The sequence below is a fragment of the Rhinoderma darwinii genome, chromosome 4 (genome assembly GCF_050947455.1).
Source record: "Rhinoderma darwinii isolate aRhiDar2 chromosome 4, aRhiDar2.hap1, whole genome shotgun sequence".
Classification (NCBI taxonomy): Eukaryota; Metazoa; Chordata; class Amphibia; order Anura; family Rhinodermatidae; genus Rhinoderma; species Rhinoderma darwinii.
In genome coordinates, this window is record NC_134690.1 from 134,518,490 (window position 1) to 134,540,333 (window position 21,844).

Here is a 21,844-nt window from a genome sequence, read left to right on the forward strand (position 1 = left end):
TATTTAAAGTGAGGATTAAAAAGTACAGGCTGAGCGAACCTTTCATCTAACAGAAAGATGCGCAAGGAACATAAAGAATTGTTTCCGAAATCCTAATCTTTCCACCTACTAGATGCAATTTGGATAATTTGCTTAACTTTTATTTTGTTGGTTTGTGCCCTGTTCAGAGATATGTGCAAACAATGGACAGCAAATTGTTCAACAAAAATTGATTTCCAATGCTACAGATTTGCTCACACATGACTGATCCTATATAAAACCTGAGCCCCAATGACTGTGTGAGAGAGAATGCTGCGAGTTGTATTGTAAACATGGGCTATAGTATATGCAGATTTTGAGGTACTGGCATCAGAAATGTTCAGACACTGATTAGTGGGTTTACTTGGTAAATTGCAGTACGATTTAGAAGACTCAGCTTTAGGCCCCATGAACACGAACGTGCTTTTGCGGCCGTAATTCCCCCGAAAATCCACAGGAGAATTGCGGCCCCATTCATTTCTATGGGGCCATGCACACGACCGTAGTTTTTACGGTCCATGCATGTCCCGGGAGCTTGCACAGCAGAAAGAATGGACATGCCTTATTACAGCCGTCTTCATTGAAAATAATGGGCCATTATAATGGCACATGGCCGGCGATTTGTGGGCGGCTCGCGGCTGACAGTCCGCAGCCGGCCGACCCTAAAATCACGGCTGCGCACATGGCTACGGTGGTGTGCATGAGGCCACAAAGGGTGGGAATTAAAAAATCCCCCAGTTGTCTAGTAGATAAATCCAGACCTGGTTTTTAATGTGTACTTCCCAAAATATACTGTATATTTACAGTGACATTAAGTTTCATTCAATATGCTCTCACTGGAAGAATTTACTGAAGAAAAATCTGCAGCAAATAAACATCTGCAACATACTCGTGGATTTCGAAGAGGATACGACTGCATTCTGTAATTTCTCATATGAAAGAGTATCTGTGTAACTATCAATATTTACTGTAGTTCTGATATTTAAATTATGAACCAGGATTAAATGTGCTAGACTGTAGGACCTGCCAACAGAAGCGGACACTGATAACAAAGAGGCCCATGTGCAAGTATAGCATAGTTGCCAAATTTGAAACTTTATTCTAGGGACACTTAGGGTGTGGCGTCTTTGGTGGGTGTGTCCTATGTGGGCGTGGCTTTCCAGAATTTCTGCATACAAAAAAACCTAACAACATTTTTGCACCAGTTTGGCTGACAACTACTATGGTGGCCGGTATGTCTCTGGTTATCTGGTTGTTTACAGGCAGGTGATGTCTCACTTTATCACTAGGGCTAGGTGATATGTGCTGACCACTACTGGTAGCGTAAAAACCAGCATAAATAGTGCCACACTCAATGCCCCTTGTAGATGGTGCTCCACACTGCCCTAAGTAGATTGTGCCACACACTGCTACCTGTAGATATTGCCACACACTGCTCCCTGTAGATGCCACAATGCCCATTGTAGATAGCTCCACATGGCCGCCCTGTAGAAAGTGCCACAGTGCCCTCTGTAGACAATACCACAAGGCCCTCTGTAGATAGTGCCATGCAGCCCCCCTGTAGATGCCACACACACCCCCTGTAGATGATGCCACACCCCCTGTAGATGATGCCACACACCCCCTGTAGATGATGCCACACACCCCCTGTAGATGATGCCACACACCCCCTGTAGATGATGTCACACACAGTCCCCCTGTAGATGATGTCACACACCTCCCTGTAGAGATTGTCACATATTCCCCCTGTAGATAGTGCCACATACGCCCCCTGTAGATAGTGCCACATACGCCCCCTGTAGATAGTGCCACATACGCCCCCTGTAGATAGTGCCACATACGCCCCCTGTAGATAGAGCCATTGAGCGAAATCCCCGGGCAGGCGTCAGCAACGGTCTGGCCGGAGATTCCGCTGCAGGAGGTGCCCCTGACGTCACTGCCCTTATATGGACAGTGAAGTCATGGACTACTCCTGGAGCACCGGAATCCCCGGCCAAAGCGTTGCTGACGCTCTGGCCGGGAATTCCGCTCACAGAGACAGCCCTGACTTCACTGTCCATATAAGGGCAGTGAAGTCAGTGGAACCTCCTGCAGCGGAATTCCTGGCCAGGCGTCGGCAACATTTTGGCTGGGGATTTTGCTCCAGGAGGAGTGAATGGCAGAGCAGGAAGTGGATAGTTTCCTGCTCTGCCGTAGTATTCAACTGTATCTGCAGAAAATACACAGCAGAATACAGTAGCAGCAAAGTGGGCGATATTTAACAAATCTCATCCAAATTCTGAGCAGAAATTGACCTGTGGTGCGTATATTTCGTACCGTTGCATGTCAATTCCTGCTGCGGAAAGTGGACTGAATTGCTGCGTTTTTCAGAGGATAAGTCTCCATCTCCCAGCATTGAGAAAAACGTAGCAAAATACGCACCATTTTCTGCAGTAAAAAACGTGGGAAATGGTGTGTTTTTTCGGCCGCGGAATGTCTGCTACTTTCAACGGAATTGCTGCAGGCATGGTTAACAGGTTAAGGGAGTATGAGACAAATCAAAAGATGTGAGAATCAAACTGATTGGCACTGCTCTGTCTCTTGGAGCACTATGTATCCCATAACCATGTCTGAACCTCCACACGACTCACATCAGATGTGCAACATGTGATGCTCTGTAGTATTGGAAAGCAAATTCAATGAATTTCAGTAGAAATCTTTCCTAATTTATACAGCAGAGCCAGACATTAGGATGTGGAGCACAAGCCAACGGAGTATGAGTTTTATTTTTACTATGTGGGTGGCACAAAAAGAGACATTTTTGCTATCTCGGTGCTACAAAAGGGGCTAATAGGGGCATTGTTACTGTGTAGGGGCACAAAGGGGACCATTTTAACTTTGTAGAGCACAAAGAGGCATTATAATTGTGTGGGGACAATGTTCATGTGTGGCGCACTTGAGGAGAACTATTGCAGTGTGGGTCTTAATGGAGAACTATCATTGTGTGATGCCTCAAGGGTCGAGCAAAAAAGGCCCTTTTACCGTGAGGGCCACCAAGTGGGACCCTGTTACCATCTCAGGCACTCTTAAAATCTAGGTCAAAAAGCTTTAGAGACGAGACATGGCTGGAAGTAGAATATGTGGCAGTCTGAGCAAAATAGAGGTGAAAAGTGAGAGTGAATGGCTCTAATCAGCAAAGACGTCACCTGTCAGTTAAAACCTTTCCCAATAATGTGTCTAAAAAACGCTCCTCTGAATGTAATTTTTATGGCTTTAAACTGCATAGACACCAGAAGACAATGGACAAAATATTCAGGGAACAGAATTGATGAAACCTTTCCACTGGGCCCACCAATGTGTTAAAATGGCTATGAACCTAATAATATGCTATTATTAATTCTCGTTTAATTTATCTGGTAATTTATCTGGTACCAGCCATTTTATTATTGCATATAACATATTGATCTTTTTGTATACTGTCAAAGTATTATTATGTTTCTTGGCTTCTTACCTGTATAAGTGACCTCTTCGACTACTGCAGTGAGATCAGGGGTCTCCGGTAGGTAATGCTCGGCTTTCACCTCAACAGGGTCAATATCCAACATGAAAAATCCTTTTAAGCCTTGATATTCTGATTTCCGAATTGGTTGTTTGAGGACACCGCTCTGTATCTCCTAAGGTACAACAAAGTGACTTTCAATATTTTTCTTTTTTTATTAATATTTTAAGAAATATTTGTTGTAGCTGTGTAAGAATCAATGAAACTAGAGAATGAACAGTTCCTGGCCGGTTACAGTCACAGATATTTATGCCTTAGAAATTATTCATCCAACCATCACATTCCGCTGCTGGCTAATGATGTTTTTTTAAGGCAACAAGATGAAGAGATATACGTTTTAGATATACTATTCAGGATAAGACATTCTCACAATCCCCTGCAGCATTTAACCAGTGAGTGTGTAATATTTCTCATTTCTATCCAAACCGGTGTCTCCTGGTACAAGAATAATATGTAATAGAGGTCACAGAGAGCAATGCCTGCCACCCTTTGACAAAACACTTACATGATAGTGGCACTTAATGTTTACATGGAATCTCCCTGCAAGTGGGACATAATAAAATTGGAACACTCAGATGAAGAAATTAAGGTCACCATATTATACTCAGCATGCGCTTTGGATTCTCATTTTGACACTGTCATAAGTATATAAGAGGATGTAAGATTCTAGCAACACTTGGGATGATATTAAATGAATATAAATGTATCTATGTTGCTGCAGCTGATTTCCTTGTCACAAACTTCCATGCGTTCTCATGTCACCATTTAAAGAGATGATAAAGAAAATAAAAAGCTTTAGCCATATAGAATCTGAAAATATTTCAAAATGTATCTTCTGTCACATGTACACAGTAATAACACTTGGATAAACTAGGCAAATAATATCCTGCTGTCTCTTCATATTACCAAATGGAGTGTCAAAAATCCTAACAGGTTATTTGCATTCAGCAGTATATTCTTAATACATATGAAATAATCCCCATATAATACAGATGAATATTTAGATATGGCATATAAACTGTGAACCTTTCAGTTGTTTAAAGGGGTTTCTCACAATGACAACACCTGTCCATATGCACTCAGGGAATATAGATGTTATACAGGGGGGGTTACCCATACCAGACCACACCTCTATGTGCAGGAACAGCCAAGGGAAGATGGAACCAATGCAATCAGCTAATCACCGGGTCAGCATTTATTTAAAAATAAGTGGTCTTGCCTATGACCTCATGCACACGTCAGTATTGTGGTCAGTATTTTGCTTTCATTTTTTGGAAGCCGAAACTAGAAGCGAGTCCAAAACACGGAAGAGGTGCAAATCTTTCCATTATTGGTTTTCTCGGTTTGATCCACCACTGGTTTTGGCTTCCAAATACTGAAGCAAAATACTGACGTGTACATGAGGCCTAATAGTGTCATTACCCATAATTGTAACCATTGTGTGTCACAGTATGTAATCAAAGAGACATTGCCCCTCATATACTCCATGTAGAAGCTTCAGGGTATATACAAGGTTCTGTTCACATTAGTGCATTTCTCTGTTATTCTGTTACTGCATAAGGTGTAGCACACTTTCCCAGGTTAATGATCAGATCTGATCATAGAGGAAAAAGGGGACTGTTGCTTGATTGCAACTATTTTCTCTCAACTTCTGCTAGGAGTCCTGGCAGCAGAAGGAGAGTTACTAGGGGTCTCTTTTTAATGGCCTGCTAGATGGGGAACAGTGTCCAGGAGCACGAACAGTAAGAGGGCACTGTTTATGACACATGTCGCGGTCTGGGCACTGTGGCTGACATCAGTTGGGAGCTGTGGCTAGCACCTATGAGTAGCACTGTGAAACTTCTCATGAAGGCACTCTCATGGCCGTCACTTTTATGATACCAGTGTAGCTGATTGTGGTCATGTTCATCCAGGCTCAGGACAATGGGAATGCCCACATACTTGGCAACATTTTTGCAACTCAATTTTTTTCTTTATGTTTTGACAAAATCAAATTACTAAAAAAAAAAAAATGTTCGAAAAACACAAGCCGCAAACTGAGCCTTATATGCATGTACTACATGCCTAACGCTTGTTGCGGCCCTGGCTGAACATGTGTGGCCCACTGATGGATTAAAGGGCCACATTCAAGGCCCCCCACAATGTTACCAGTTGACCACCACTGCAGTTAAGGGACACACTTAAATCAAGCATGGAAATAGATACAGTTGTTTATCTAATGTTCTACAAGATTTCAAGGCCCATTTTAATTTAATGGATCTAATCCACAGCTTTTCAGCGATTAATATGCTGTGGATTTTATAACCTGCAGGGTATTCATTAATCCACGTGGATATTTTCCCGAGTGTGTAAATGGGCAATAAAATGCAGTGGAATATTAGCGGATTCTGTCAGGATTTAGGCTGAGAAATGTAGACAGGATTATGAACTTGTGAATATGGCCTAATGGTTTCTAGATACAACATGACATTTTTTTGCATAGCTCAAAATAAAAATCAACAGAGAAATAAGTTAAGACAGGAAAAAAAACCATTAAATATATTCAAAATGTACTAGATATATTATTTTTAGTAGCGGTAACGTAAAGTTGAATAGAGACTTTAAATGGGTTCCCATTTAAAATGGCAAAACTAATTACAATTTAGAATAAAAAGTAATATAAATAGTGGTGGTCAATCACACAGAAAATACATACAGACCCCCAGACCAGACTCCAAAATACATTTAGACCCCAGAACAGAATACAAAGTAAATCCAGATCCCAGACAAGACCTCCAAAATTAATTCAGACCCTAGACCAAACCCCTAAATTATTTCAGACCTCAACCCAGACCCCTAAATGATTTTCAGACCCCAAATCCCTAAACTTAATTCAGACTTCTAACGAGAACCCTAAATTAGACCCCAAAATTGATTAAACCCCAGACCAGATCCCCAAATTAATTTCAGACCCTAGACCAGACCTACAAATATATTCTAACCCTAAACCAGACACCTAAATATATTCTAACTGCAGAACACTAACCTAATTTAGACCTTAAATTAGACCCCAGACCATATACGTAACCTCCTCGCTCCCGGCATTGCTGCACTGGATTAAATGCAGAGCTTCCCGGAGTTGAGGAGGAGCTGAATTTATCCAATAGATAACAGTTTAACTTTTTTTTTCTTTCACATTCTACAAATGGGGCAAGTGACCCGGTAGCCCTCCAGCTACGTCCCTTCTATAGTTTTTGAAAACATCAGTTTCTCCTACAAAACATAGTTTTTAACCACACTATGTGAAAGACATTCCATAAAATATGTACCCCATGTGCATGTACTTTTATACCCCTCTACCCATTAGGATCTACTCTTAGATCCCCAGCTAGTGATATTCATTAAAAAAATATATATAATGGTAATACAATAACCAACAAATCAGTCATTAATTAATTTAGCGTTGATTGTATAAGGCTTTTTCACACTTGTCATGACTTTAATTCACAATGGAGCCGTGACAGTAAAGCCGGATCCATTTTCTAAAACAACCTGAGGAAACCTTACGGCCATATTGACTTGATGATGGGGTCTGCATGTTTGTGGTAGTATCTGCGTTTTTGACTGCAAGTATGGCTCTGCACACTGCGCTATTCTGGTTATAAAAAATACAAGAATACAAGCCTGAGTCCGAAAAATAGTAGTGCAAACTGAGTGTAACTCTTTGTTTGAATTCGTTTTATGTCCCTCAATCTCTATAGCTCCATATTACATTATTATCCACTAATATTCCACTGGATTAAACTGTCAAATGGCTGTACAGTAAGTCAACCTATAACACCCATTTTTCCGTTACAGAGGTGCATTGATGTTCTGTACAAGACTTAGTATTAGTGCTTAGTTCCGCTCGAACAGTGTCTTTAACAAGTGTCGCACCAGAGACCTGCAAAACAATAAAAACAACAAGCACATCTCTAATTCTTTTACAATACATTTTGCTATAACAAATATGAGGTGAAACAGAGTGAAAAGATGTTATGTAATTTTACCTGGGGCACGTTTACCATTAAAGCTGTATCCAAGCTCTGGCTGTCCTTAAAGCTTTTGTACTTCATTGATTTGCTGTCTTGAGAATGTGATGCTGTAAGAGGATGATCTGTATTGAATGCATTAAAAGAGTATACATAGCTGTCAACTGCTTAATTGTCCTGCCACACTTGCGCTGTCTCCAGAAAACAGAACAGTCTATCATAAGCGCCTGTATGCTCAGATGAAAGGGACTCTACTCTGTGGTAGGTATTGTGGAGTTTGTTAAAACAATTAACTTGTAAGACTGTTCACACCTTTGATACAAATGTAACAACTGCTTCTATTTCTTGGTTCAGAACATTAGCAGTGCTTTACAGCACGCGCTGTCAAATACAGCGGAGAGGGAGCAGTTTGCATCAGTGCACAACTAATTGCCCTAATTAGAGTATTAAAAAAGAATGCCTCTGTAATTGTAAAAGCGCCTCACTTCTCAAACTTAATGTTTATGTCCCATTATTTAATTTAAACTAGTCACCGACACAACAAATCGCATAAAAGAAAGAAATTCAACTGGCTTTGTGATATTAAAATAGCTGCGCTGTACATGGTAATCTGAAATCGAATTTAAAATGATGTCCAGATGTCATCTAAAAAATTATATGTATGTTACTACCTGCGGGTAATGCGTACTAGCTATTTATTTTCGTTAGTGCTGGCTGCTTTTTAGCTCTGCTCCATTAGGGCACAGCTATGATCATTGACAAAAGCTTATCTGTATTGTCTAATGGAAGTCTAACGTAGTATAAAAATCAACATCCTGTCTACGCAGGAGCGCAGGATGCTGCGCTGTCCCTCCCCTATGTGTTACACTGAAGCTCTGCTTGTTCAGACTGGCTGCTGTATAAAAACACAAGCTCACCAGTAAGGCTAACATACTTTATAGAACGGAGAAAAAAATATAAAAAAATAAAAAACGAAAATCAACAGTTACAAAAGGAAAATTATTAGTTCATTTCCGCAGATTTACTAAGGCAAATGAGCCTTGCAGTGAAAGAAAAAATGTGAACATTAAATGGTAATAAGGTCTAAAACTAAAACGAAAGGGATATTTTAGGGAGACTAATATTAACAGATCTACAAATATGTTACTTTTTACAATTAAAAGGAGGTTGTCTTATGATGGATAATGATAGCATATGCCTAGGTTATGCCATCAAATTTTTAACTGTCGAGGTCCAACTGCTTTGACTTCCGCCAAAAGTAAGAATGAAGTGTCAGAGGCGTCAGAAAAGATGAGAAGAGCCAACAGGACCCGAAGTATCTGTGGGTCTCTTGTAACAAAGGCTTCAATTTTCTAAATTTAACTTAAAATAATGTCTAGGAACAAGTCCATGTTTAACATTTAAAGGGCCCCACAAAACCTATGGTAGGCAAATTTGGCAACAGAGCATGCAAAAAAGAAAGCCTCATATTTTCTTTATTCAGGGGTTTGGTGTTATGATTTCTCTTTATTTATTTTACAGGATCTCAATAATCAAAACTGTCTGAAAGAAAATATCTTTTTGCCAATAGAAAGTAAATACTGTTCACTGTTGAACACAATCCTGCTGTAGTTCCTTTGTGTTCCAATATGATGGTTTTTCTTTTCTATTCCTTTTATTAGGACTGTTTTTTATATTTCCGATATACTATTAGTCTGTGACTGTACATGAATACATCACTGCTGCTTTTATAACCTTTGTATGTGACATATGTTGATATTATCATGTCCTATACTTCATATTTTGTACATCGGGATGGTTACGGAGTGTATACAGTTTCATTTATTTTTGTATGTAAAACATTTTTACAATTTTTTTTTATTGATAGTAGAAAGTCATTATTTTCTATCTTCACTGACGACAATAAGACTTTGAATCTGGTTGCTACAGCCAATAAGGCCACTTTTGATACAGGATGCCAAGTCTGTACTAGATGCACTGTTACAAAAGAATGAAGTAGTACAAAGTTAACCAAATTTTAGTAAGGTCCTTGGAGACTTCTAAATATCACAACTGTTTTGATCTCCCCTCCTTTAAAAAAAAATGTAAAATAATAACCTTCAATGTTTGAGACGGTAGCAAGTACTCAGCATAATTTTGGGCATCCTCAGTGTTAATGTCCCACTGGCACGTATGACTCACTATACTGTATAAGTATTATAAATCTGCAATAAAATATGATCTGCTCATATTCGCTCCAATAAATAGACCACAAAAAGATATATAATTTAACTGTTCCTAAGAAAACCTTACAGGAGCAGTAGGGTGGCCAATTATTCACCGAAACAGCTGTGCCTCTCACATCGTATGTAGAACAAGAAATAATCATTCGATTCAATGAGATTTTTGGCAATACACCTAAATGTTTTGCAAAATAGAAGGACACTTATTTCTTCTATTCGTGAAATAACATTCTCAGTAAATCTATATGCAGTACATTAACCCTATGTAGGACATACCTTTTAGACAAGTAAACTTCACAGCACCTTCTTTAACATTGTATGTTGACCTTAGAGGAACATTGCTCTGCTTTTCACATGCTTGTTCTGGTGACGTGGAGGAAACTCTGGTAGAAACAGGCCATTTTATTTCATGCTCTGAAAGACTTAAGGATTACAAATCTCTCCATTTGTGTCCAAAAATATTTTTTACATTTAATCTATGACGACTCAAGCAGTGTAACACCGTCACTACCATTATATCAATGTACTTTAACATTGATTTAGGGTAACAGTGGGTTAGGCTGTGTTTTTAAGACAATTCCAATTTTTTTTATACAGCCTCAACCATCAGAATGGCAGACAGTTTATGCCATAACAGTAAAGAAAAATCTAGTGATGCATATAAAGGGCCCATAATATTTCCATACCTTGCAATGGTCTACAGTTTTATGGTGGCAAAATAGGAGCACATTAGAAGCATATACTGTAAATTTTAGAACTGGCATATGTGAGAAATATATTCAGAAGGTATGTATGGGTGCAGTGGAGTGCATAATAAAAAGATAATTTTAAGGGAACTGCGCCCAACTGGATAGAAGGAGCAATATTTGCTTGGCCCTAAAGAAGAGTATGAGTGCCATATTAAAGGTTCCGTACAACTCGGAGGTTGTATGGATCTGTAAAATGGTCATGTGCATAAGTCCTTACAGTGCTTTCTAATCTTTTTATGTATAACATACAAATTTCTAGCTTCCTGCATTCCTAAATACTTATATGAAGCTTTTTCTTACAGACAGATGCTCAATGAATTAACCTTAAATTTTGAAAAACATAATGATCCTCTCTATATAGGAATTAGAATGTAAAATGTAAATCAAAGAATCTGAATGGTTTGACAAGAAATTCAATTGACTGGTCCAAGGTTCTCACAGCTCTTTCAGTATGCACGACTTATTAGAAAATGCCCTGAAATAACTGTTCAAGAAATGTATTTATTCAGAAACCAACAATAATCCTGAGGCTAAATTAGCACATATGAATGAATACATGTAGTGCTTTGGCAGCATACTTTAAACAAATGTGCAATCTGAAAAATGAAAATAAATAAAAATGTTATAGCATTTCAGTCTAATCACTGCACCTACCGGCCTAATACTAATAGAGGCCAACAGGTAAGTGAGTGCTCTTATCCAATTACAGTCACAATGTTAGATGGCACACGAATATAACCACCAAGCACCCCATCTTACTGCAGCTATGCAGAAGAAAGCACACAAATAATTCTAACATAAAACATGTATAATATCATTCAAGTCACACAGAGTTCAAGTGAGGATTAACTGACTTGATGCTTTGACTCAATACATTCTGCATCAGATGTGATTAACTATTTCATTGTATAAGCCAAGATAACAACATGAGAGAGAGAGAGAGAACGAGACAGCGAGAGAGAGAACGAGAGAGAGAGAACGAGAGAGAGAGAACGAGAGAGAGAGAGAGAGAGAACGAGAGAGAGAGAGAGAGAGAGAACAAGAGAGAGAGAGAGAACGAGAGAGAGAGAGAACGAGAGAGAGAGAGAGAGAGAGAGAGAAAATAGAGAGAATAAAGAGGCTAGAGAGAGAATAGAGGAGAGGATAGAGAGTGAGAATAGAGGAGAGAATAGAGAGAAGAGCAAGATAGAAAAAAAGGAGAGAAAAGAGAGCTAAGAGGAGAGGATGGATAGAGAAGAGATAGAGAGTCTAATACAGAATATTTGATAATCCAGCACATGTAAAGTCCCGTTTGATGCTGGCTTAAATAATGTTGCTGTCTCGAGACATCTGGGAACAAAACTAAGGTAGATTTATTATTTTCCAGTTTGAAGACATTACTAGATTGACTCTTTAATTCTTAGGGTATGTTCCCACGACCTATTTTGAAAATGGCTGAAAAATCGGAAGCAGAACGCCTCCAAACATCTTCCCATTGATTTCAATGGGAAAACAGCATTCTGTTCCAACGGAGCGTTTTTTTACGCGTAAAAAAACGGCCGCGAAAAAGAAGTGCAGGACACTTCTTGGGACGTTTTTGGAGCCGTTTTCCAAAGACTCTAGTGAAAAAAGCTCAAAAAACGGCCGTAAAAAACGCTGCGAAAATTGCGAGTGGCACAAAAAACGTCTGAAAATCAGGAGCTATTTTCTCTTGAAAACAACTCCGTATTTTGAGACGTTTTTGACTCTGCGTATGAACATACCCTTACTCTTTTCTAACAGTTTTAAGAATAAGTATTGTCTTTAGCAAGGTGTGGCAGATATGGACTTCACATTAGAGATTGAACGTTTCCATTAGGGAACAGGTTTAAATTTGTTACACATCTCACTCGCGTCCACTTGCTAGGCAACCCAACTACTTTTCTTCTGCTCCTGTTTTCAGCTGCGACCATACTCTTGGGTAACCGTCACTCCTACGGGACGTCGGCCCTGGTGACCTATTTAGAGGAGATTACAACCTTCACTCCTCGCCTGTAGATTAAGGTACATACTTTGTTTGCTATTGTTCCTATTGCTATTTAACACTGTTCCAGACTCCTATCCTGACCATGACCTTGGCCTGGATTCTGGTCCTGTTTTCCCCTTTGAATTTATTTCTTAGTTCCTGTGGTTCTACTCCTGGCATCGATTCCTGACTAGTGACCTGTTGATAACCCCTGACTATGTTTCTGACTCTGCTACAGTGCACCAGCCGCCAATCAATGTCAATTCTGGGAGCCACGACCTGGAAATCAAATTGGGAAAGTCCTTGATGGGTTAAGGGTAAGATCCTGCACACCAGACTTGCCAGCACCAAACTGATTGCGGCTTGGAGGATCAATGTCTTTGATTAGAAAGGTAACAGAATCAAATTAAATTCAATGGGGTAGATTTACGAATACTGTCTAAGTTTTAGACAGCGCAAATTTAGACAGGGCACTTAGAAAATACGCCAAATGTATCAAAGTGATGCACGCTGTATGATAAATTTGGCGCATGATGATAGACACTTATCTCTTCTTTGAACCACCTATTAGTTCGCTTACAGTACGCCATTTTTTTGCGCCAAGTTTAGAACAGTGTCACATTTAGGGCCATGCCCCTTTCCAACTAGACCATGCTAAATTTCCCCCTAAACCACACCTCTTTGTCGATAGTGTTGAAAAAAAAAGTGTCTAAAACAGTATATAAACGTGGCGCACAGTATGTACGTAAGAAATCTGGTTCAATTTGAGCCGGAATTCTTGTGCATTTTGAATAGTAAATCTGCCCCAATGTTTTTCTCATCTGTGAACGGAGAATTGCCCCCAAATAAACTTCTATGGGGGTTATCAGAATGAGCTGAACCGATGGAACTACGTTTAGACTTCTGAGCACAGAAAAGTCAAGCCAGAGACCATGAGTTATATGATAAAAACATAATTTTTTGAGTACTCACCGTAAAATCCTTTTCTTGTCCAGTTCATTGGGGGACACAGACCGTGGGTGTCATGATCCATGGGTATTTGGACCCACTAGGCCGCACTGCCGCAGCGGAGTAGCAGCTGGCCAAACAACAGACCTAGTACAGGAGTACCTTTGATAGTCCAGACCGTAGCAGAAGCTTAGGCACAGATGATATAAAATGATAGAAACTCCCCATAAACGACCCCATTTAGAAAACTAGACCCCTTAAGGCATTTATTTAGGGGTATAGTAAGTATTTTTACCCCACAGTTTTTTGCTAAATTGAATGCATAACAGGTGAAAAAAATAATAATTTCACTTTTTTCATAAAAGTATCAGTTTGAAGACCGATTTCTTTGTAAAGCGAACATGAAAATTAAGAAACACACCACAAAATCTATCACTCTGTTTCTCCTGTTTTCAAAAATACCCACATTGTGGCCCTAATGCGTTGTTTGGACACACGGCAGGGCCCCAAAGGAAGGGAGCACCCGGAGGCTTTCAGGACTCATTTTGCTTGAAAAGGTTTTGGGCCCCACTGTACATTTGGAGAAGTTTGAGCTGCCAGAACGATAGAAACTCCCCATAAACGACCCCATTTCGAAAACTAGACCCCTTAAGGTATTTATCTAGGGGTATAGTTAGCATTTTGACCACACAGGTTTTTCACCTAATATATTGGAATTAGTCTGTAAAAATTAAAATCTACTTTTTTTCTGAAACATAGAAATTTGTAATATTTACAATGAATAACGAAGAAAATGCACCCCAACATTTGTAAAGCAATGTATCCCGATTACAACAATACCCAATATGTGGTAATAAACTGCTGTTTGGACCCACAGCAGGGCTCAGAAGGGAAGGAGCGCCATTTGGATTTCTGATTTTGCTGGAATGGTTTTCGGTGCAATGTCGCATTTGCAATGCACTTGAGGGACCAAAACAGTGGAAGCCCACCAAAAGTGACCCCATTTTGGAAAAACCTTCAAGGAATTTTTCAAGGGGTATAGTGAGCATTTAGACCCCATGGGTCTTTTGCTGCGTTTATTAGAATTAGGGCGCGAAAATTAATATCAAAATTTTTTCCACTAAAATGTTGCATTTTCTCATTTTCACAAGGGATAAAGGAGGAAAAAAATAACCATTTTTTATAAAGCAATTTCTCCCGAGTGCGGAAATACCCCATATGTGGTCATACGTTTTTTCATTAGAAATGAATTAACCCTTTCAGGACTGATCCATTTTTTGCTTTCTTATTTTAGATTTGCACTCCCGCCTTCCAAGAGCCATAACTTTTTTATTTTTCCATCAATAGAGTGGTGTGAGGGCTTATTTCTTGCGGGAGGAATTGTAGTTTCTATTGATACCATTTAAAGTGCCATAAAAAGTACTGGGAAACTGAAAAAAAAATAGGAAAATATAGTAATATAGGAACAAAAATCTGATTCCATTTTTTGGGGTTTTCGTTTTTACAGCTTTCGCCGTGCAGTAAAAACAAAAACTACAGCGATTTTGGCGGTTTAAATTATTTAAGTTTTTTACGGTGTTCACCGTGCGAGTTAATTAATGGTATATTGTAATAGTTCGGTCTTTTACGGACGTAGCGATACCAATTTTGTTTATTTTTTTACATGACTGTAGAAGAAAAATGGGAAAAGGATTTTTTTTGTTTTTTTTTACTTTAAAAAAAAAAAATACTCACTACTAATAACTTTAATTAATTCTTATACACATTTTATTAATCCCCCTAGGGGACTTGATCCAGCGAACATTGGATCGCAGGTATAATACACTGCAATACTAATGTATTTCAGTATATTGTTATTTTTACAGGCTTCTGTAACAGAGCGATCGCTGTACCTGTCCATTAGTCCCGGGTGTCAGCTGTAATACACAGCGGACACCCGCAACGTATGGAGCAGGCTCAGCACGTGAGCCGGCTCCATACATCAACCCCCGCACCATGACGGGCAATTAAGTCATAGTGCGCAAAGGGGTTAGTGCACAGCGGATGGTTCAAAGTGAAAATTGCAATTTTCCACTGATATGTCATTTTAATGTTGTGCCCAGTTTGTGCCACAGAAGACAAATACCTCATAAAACATTAAGCGGGTTCTCCTGGGTATGGCGATGCCATATATGTGGGTGCAAACTGCTGCTTGGGCACGCTGCAGGGCTCAGAAGGGAGGGAGCGCCATTTTGCTTTTGGAGCGCAGGTTTTGCTTGGTAGTAGTTTTGTTTGGGGTATTGCTGGTATTTCAGTTTATAATGTGGGGGCATATGTAAGCTGGGCGGAGTACATCAGGGCATAATAAGAGGGTATAATAATGCAGTAAATAAATAATAATTCATAGATGTGTGGCCGGTGTCGCACTGATAAATGGCGCCCTATCTTATCCGCTTTTGGAACACTCTGCACATTTTGCATCGACATATTCTGAGAGCCAGAGCTTTTTTATTTTTTTCACCACCGGAGCCGTGTGACAGCTTATTTGTTGCGGGACAATCTGTAGTTTTCATTGGTACCATTTTGGGGTACATACGATTTTTTTGATCACTTTTTATTACATTTTTTTGCAATCCTGACCAAAAAACAGGAATTCTGCCGCAGTTTTTTAGGGGTTTTTTTGCGGCATTCACCGTACGCTATAAATTAAATTTTTACTTTATTTTGCGAGTTGGTACGATTACGGCGATACCATATGTATATAGGTTTTTTTTCCTTTTTTTTAGCGTTTGCACAATAAAATCACTTATTTATAAAAAAAAATAATTTTCTGTGTCACCATATTCTGAGAGCCATAATTTTTTTAGTAAAAAAAAGCTGTGTAAGGGTTTGTTTTTTGCGGGACGGATTGAAGTTTTTATTGGTACTATTTTTGGGTACATGCGACTTTTTGATCACTTTTTATGCTTTATTTTGGGAGGGGCGGTGACCAAAAAAATTGTGATTCTGCCGTCGTCTTTTATTGATTTTTTTGGGGTATTCATCGTGCGGGAAAAATAACATTATAGTTTTATAGTTGGGGTCGTTACGAACGCGGTGATACCAAATGTGTACTTTTTTAACGTGTTCATTTTTTTTCTTTAATAAAAGTCTTATTATAGGAAAAAAAGCATTTTGTGTTTATAGAACTTATAACTTTTATTTTTACACTTTTTTTAAAAACATTTCTATTACTTTTTTTTACTTGTCCCACTAGGGGACTACGAGACTTGCAGCTTTGATCGCTTCTAGAGTACATTACACTACACACGTAGTGTAATAATGTACGCTAACTGTCATTGTGACGTAACTGTCACTCTGACAGGAAGCCGAGGAGGACCGGCCGGAGGCTGCTCCTCCGAGGCTTCCGTACATGGCAACCCGGAGGCTATTGTCTAGCCTCCGATTGCCACAAGCATCGGCAGCCCCCACAATCACTTTGTGGAGGCTGCCGATGTGCTTAAAACCACTTAAATGCGGCGACGGCAATCCGTCGCCGCACTTAACGGTTTAATTGCCAAAAGCAGCGGCGATGGTCCGCTGACCGGCAAGACTGATGTGTCAGCTGCCTAGGACAGCTGTCAGCGCGGGCTTGTCACTCTGTGTTTACACAGAGTGACAGTTTGAAATACTGACGAAAATGAACGTCATGATGCGCGATCTAGCAGCCGACCATGACGGTCATTTTCGTCATAGGTCGGGAAAGGGTTAAGCTACCAGTTCTTTAAAACTGTGTTTGCAGACATGTCTGCAGACACAGTACCTTGTTAATGCTCTGATGTAATAGACCGTCAGTTTACGTTAACAGGACAACGCCTGAAACTGACTATTACGTCACATAGTGTTAAGGGGTTAAGGAAGGTTTGGCCAATGTAATGAACAAGAAGATGTAAACTTAGATCTTGCCAGTTTTTGACATAAATCTATATTATTAAGAATAAAGCATGCCACAACATTACATGTATATCATCAAAAGGGTATATTAAGTACTGAATATAACACAATCTGCAAATACAAGCTACACAAGTATTATGGAAGAGGCAGAGTAACAGAACGGAAGAAACAAAAAGGAGGGAGGAGGAGGGCTCCTATATATGGACATGTCTGAAGATCATACCATTACTGCAATCATGCGAATTCTAATGCTCTTTACTTAAAAAAAAAAAAATGTAATTACTATAATATATTTTAATGTCAACAAACAAGTATGTAGTGGATGGGTTAGTTCGACCGATGACCTAAGTAGAGTTAGTCAGAGGAAGTGTGGTGTCCCTAAAATGGGTCCAGGTTGCCATAAGTCAACAAATTTAGCATGTGTTCTGGATTTCCGGCTTGCCAAATACTCCATTAAGTATAATTGACCAACCTTATTACACAGTAGATCCACTACCGGATGGTACTTATATAGCCACTTCAGCGGGATAAGTAACTTAGCTGCCTGTTTCAGGTGGTTGGTGAATTTATGTTTTGCTGGTGACGAAGTGGAATGACAAAGCCATAAAGGAACTGATTGAGGAGTTAAGGAAACAGTAGGGTCGAAGACTGTTTGGATAAGTCTGTCCACTGTAATCAAGTAGGCATACAATGCCAGACAGGACCAGAAAATCTGAATCCTAGAGCCACCATCTAACCCACATTGCCAACAAGAATCTGAAGACACTAGTCCAATCTGTTTCAAGGAGGCAGAGGTTTTATACCATCTAGTCATAATCGTGTATGAGTTTTCCTGAACGCATCTCGAAAAGCCATGGGGTCTAGAGTAAATAAAAGCTATTTCAGGTGAAGTAAAAAAAAAATCTAGGTCTTTCTCCCAGCCTCAAATATATATGCTGGGGTTCCTGTAGCCGCTAGAGAAAGAAGTGAATTATACAACATAGAGATCTATTTTGAAGGAAGAGAAGTTGTTTGCATCAATTTTTCACACCAAGTAGGGTCCGTTGAAGAACGGAAATCAGTAACAAATTTTGCATGTAGCCTTAATGTAATTTATTTGCAGGAAATTAGGAGACGTAGTAGAGTCGATGTGTAAACTACTTAGAGAGCTGTTCGGCTTGGACACCGCTTTTAAAAACTGTGTTATAGTCATGTCGAACAAACGCTATGAAAAGCCTTTTCGGCATCAGTGCTGAAAGAAACATACATTTTAAAGACGATAACTTAGGAAAACATTGGTCAACAATTCTATACCTATGCTAGAGCTAATTACCTTAGCATTTCCTTATGGACACAAACTAAAGAAGCAAATACAAAACCTGGTGTTAGAAAAGTTCACTGCTAAGATCACATGAGGTGAGCTTAGTCATTGTAACGTGTTTTAAGCTGCCAAAGGTTTAAACAACCCGAAGACATAATGTTAACATTACAGTAATGTATTTGTTTTGCTGGTGGAGAATTTTGCATATTTAAATTAGGCTGCTGGCGCTGTGGGAATGATAGGCTTCATTTTGTATGACCTTAGACGGGAACTCAACTCATCTAATGCATTCCAATTAGTTTGACAGACAATCTAGGTAACAGAAAGGGATGAAATTTAGAACAGTGGTATATCCTCAGCCCTCTAACATGAGGCAACCTATCATTAAATATAAAATTAAAAATGTGTCTGCAACCGACAATTCTCCAACGAGCTAAAATTACATATATACTAACAGACATAGAGAAGGCAACATAAACAATAATAATGGTCTCTAAGATTGCTCTTTTGTCTATAACTAAAGTCAGGACAGACAAACTGGTAATATATTGCCCAACCATCTTTAATAGTAAACACAAGAAATGCACTAAATACTAAAAATTATTTCAGAGGATTTTGGAATACTGAGGAATTTACGTTTTTAATAAAAATATTTTTCAATGTAGCGTTAGAAGATTTACTTTGCTCAAATCCTAAATTAATTATTGTAAGAATGCTTATAGTGCCCAATTTATGGCATTTAGTGCTTTACCCAAGTCTCTGATGTTCGAAAGGTGGCAAAAGAAAGCCTGGTTCCTGCAAATGATTACTATCATGCCATTTCAGTAATGATAGTTAACCCTTCTTTGGCCAGGTCAAAATTTCCATTTCTTATATGCACTTAATTAAACAATAAGACAAATCATTGATCTATATTGTGTGTGTGTGTGTGTGTGTGTGTGTGTGTGTGTGTGTGTGTGTGTATGTATATACACATATATATATATATACACACACACACACGCACAAACTGTACAGCTCTGTAAAATGTAGTCTTCTCTCTCCGACACCCTGGATCGCTGTGAGGCGGGAGTAAAGAGGGCTATATTCATACAAGAAAAAAAGGCCAGTTAACAACGGATCAACTGTCAGTTTTTCATGGCTGTTTTGCATCAATGTGTCTCGAATTTTGAATCCATTTCCCGGTCGTCTGACCATTTTTTATGGACGTTAAAAAAAGGATGAATTTTATTAGTTAGTTTTTTTTGTCCCAGCCACCTGAAAACACCACAGTCCCCATGTAGATAGTGCCACATTGCCCACTGTAGATAATTCCCACAGAAAATAGTGCCACAGTTCCCACTGTAGATAGTGCCCACATAGTGCCCCACAAAGTGCCCATGTAGATAGTGCCAGTGTCCCCTGTAGGTAGTGCCCATATAATGCCACTGTGCCCATAGAGATAGTGCCACCCAAACTGTATATAGCACCCCCCTGTAAATAGCACCACACCCCTTGTAGATAGCAACATCCCTTCTGCAGTTAGAGCAACCCCCTGTAGATAGCACCATCCCCTTGTAGATAGCACCATCCCCTGTAGATAGCACCATCCCCCCTGTAGATAGCACCATCCCCCCTGTAGATAGCACCATCCCCCCTGTAGATAGCACCATCCCCCCTGTAGATAGCACCATCCCCCCTGTAGATAGCAACATCCCCCCTGTAGATCGCAACATCCCTCTTGTAGATAGCAACATCCCTCCTGTAGATAGCAACATCCCTCCTGTAGATAGCAACATCCCTCCTGCAGTTAGCGCCACCCCATGCAGAGAGCGCCACCCCCCATGCAGATCGCACCACCCCGTAAATGGCACTTCCTTCCTGTAGATAGCACCACTGTAGCTCTTTGTAGGAGTGGAATTCCTCTGGCCGGGGATTCTGCTCCTAGGGGGAGCCCCTGATGTTTCTGTCCATATATGGACAGTGACGTCAGGGGCTAACTCTAAAAGCAGAATCCCTTGCCAGAGCATCGACCATCGCTCTGGCCGGGGATTCCGCTCCAGGAGTAGCCTGGAGTATATATGGATGGTGACGCCAGGGGCTTCTCCAATAGCGGAATCCCCGGCCAGAGCATCGCCTGGGGATTCCTTTCCTAAAGAGAGCCCCGGACGTTACTGTCCAAATGGACAGTGACGTCAGGGTCTCTCTCTAGAAGCGGAATCCCCGGCCGGAGCGATTTGACACTGTGGATTCTGCTCATAGTGGGAGTTGGTGGCGCTATCTACAGTGGGGGGGGGGGTACGATGCTATCTACAGTGGGGGGGTTGCTATGTACAGGGGGGGTGGCATTATCTGCAGGGGTTGGCATGATCTACAGTGGGGATGGAGACACGTCGGGGGCTCCCCTAGGAAGAGAATCCCCAGCTATAGTGCTGGCCGGGGATTCCACTCCTAGAGGGAGCTTAGGTGGCGCGATCTACATTCCGGGGCTCTCAAAGCCCCGGCGGACATGAATGTATATAGCCGTATGGCAGTTGTGGAGGGGTTAACTATAAAGTACCGTGGATGCAGCCATGCGGTCCAAGTAGCCTGACAGGACATACAATTTAGACAGAGGGCATGCTTTCTTGTACTGCCCAAAATGCAGTGTGATTGATATATTTGTTGTAAGGTCTTGGTGTGCTCTAAAGTCCTTAGACTACATTTAGATGTGGTAGATTTGTTATAGATTTCTGCACGAAAATCCATAACAAATTAAAAAATCCCATTCACATGTAGTGGAAAAAATCTGCACAAATTTCATTCCTGTAATTTTATGGATTTAACGCATATGGATTTTGCCACAAATTATCAGCAACATCTATCTGAATTCTTACTATACTCAACACTCAGCATTGTAAAATATAATTCTGCGCATTGATCTCCCAAACGTAGAATCTCAGAAAATGCACACAAACACACGCAATAGAAGGGAGTGAGAAGCCTGAGCCGTTGCCAATAGAAAGGCATGAACGAGGGGTATAATTTAACAGATGGCACACCAAGGATCCTTTAAATGGAGACTTCACTAACTTCTTGCAACTTACACAAACAGGAACAACACAGTGGTTGGCACGCCTGAGAGCACTACAATCACAAATTGGCACGGTAAATCGAGCACAACATTTCTTCAAACCGTCTCTGG

At 40.1% G+C, this 21,844-nt stretch overlaps 1 protein-coding gene across 1 annotated transcript in view; it reads right to left on the reverse strand.

The window, feature by feature from the left end:
• Positions 1-21,844, reverse strand: part of ZBBX (zinc finger B-box domain containing) — a 199,239-nt gene that overhangs the window by 55,381 nt on the left and 122,014 nt on the right. The window contains exons 14-16 of the mRNA XM_075861573.1: positions 10,065-10,210; positions 7,585-7,676; positions 3,509-3,671 (exon numbers count right to left, since the gene is read on the reverse strand). Of these exons, the coding sequence (XP_075717688.1) occupies positions 3,509-3,671; positions 7,585-7,676; positions 10,065-10,210 (401 nt within the window). The remainder of the gene's footprint in view (positions 1-3,508; positions 3,672-7,584; positions 7,677-10,064; positions 10,211-21,844) is intronic.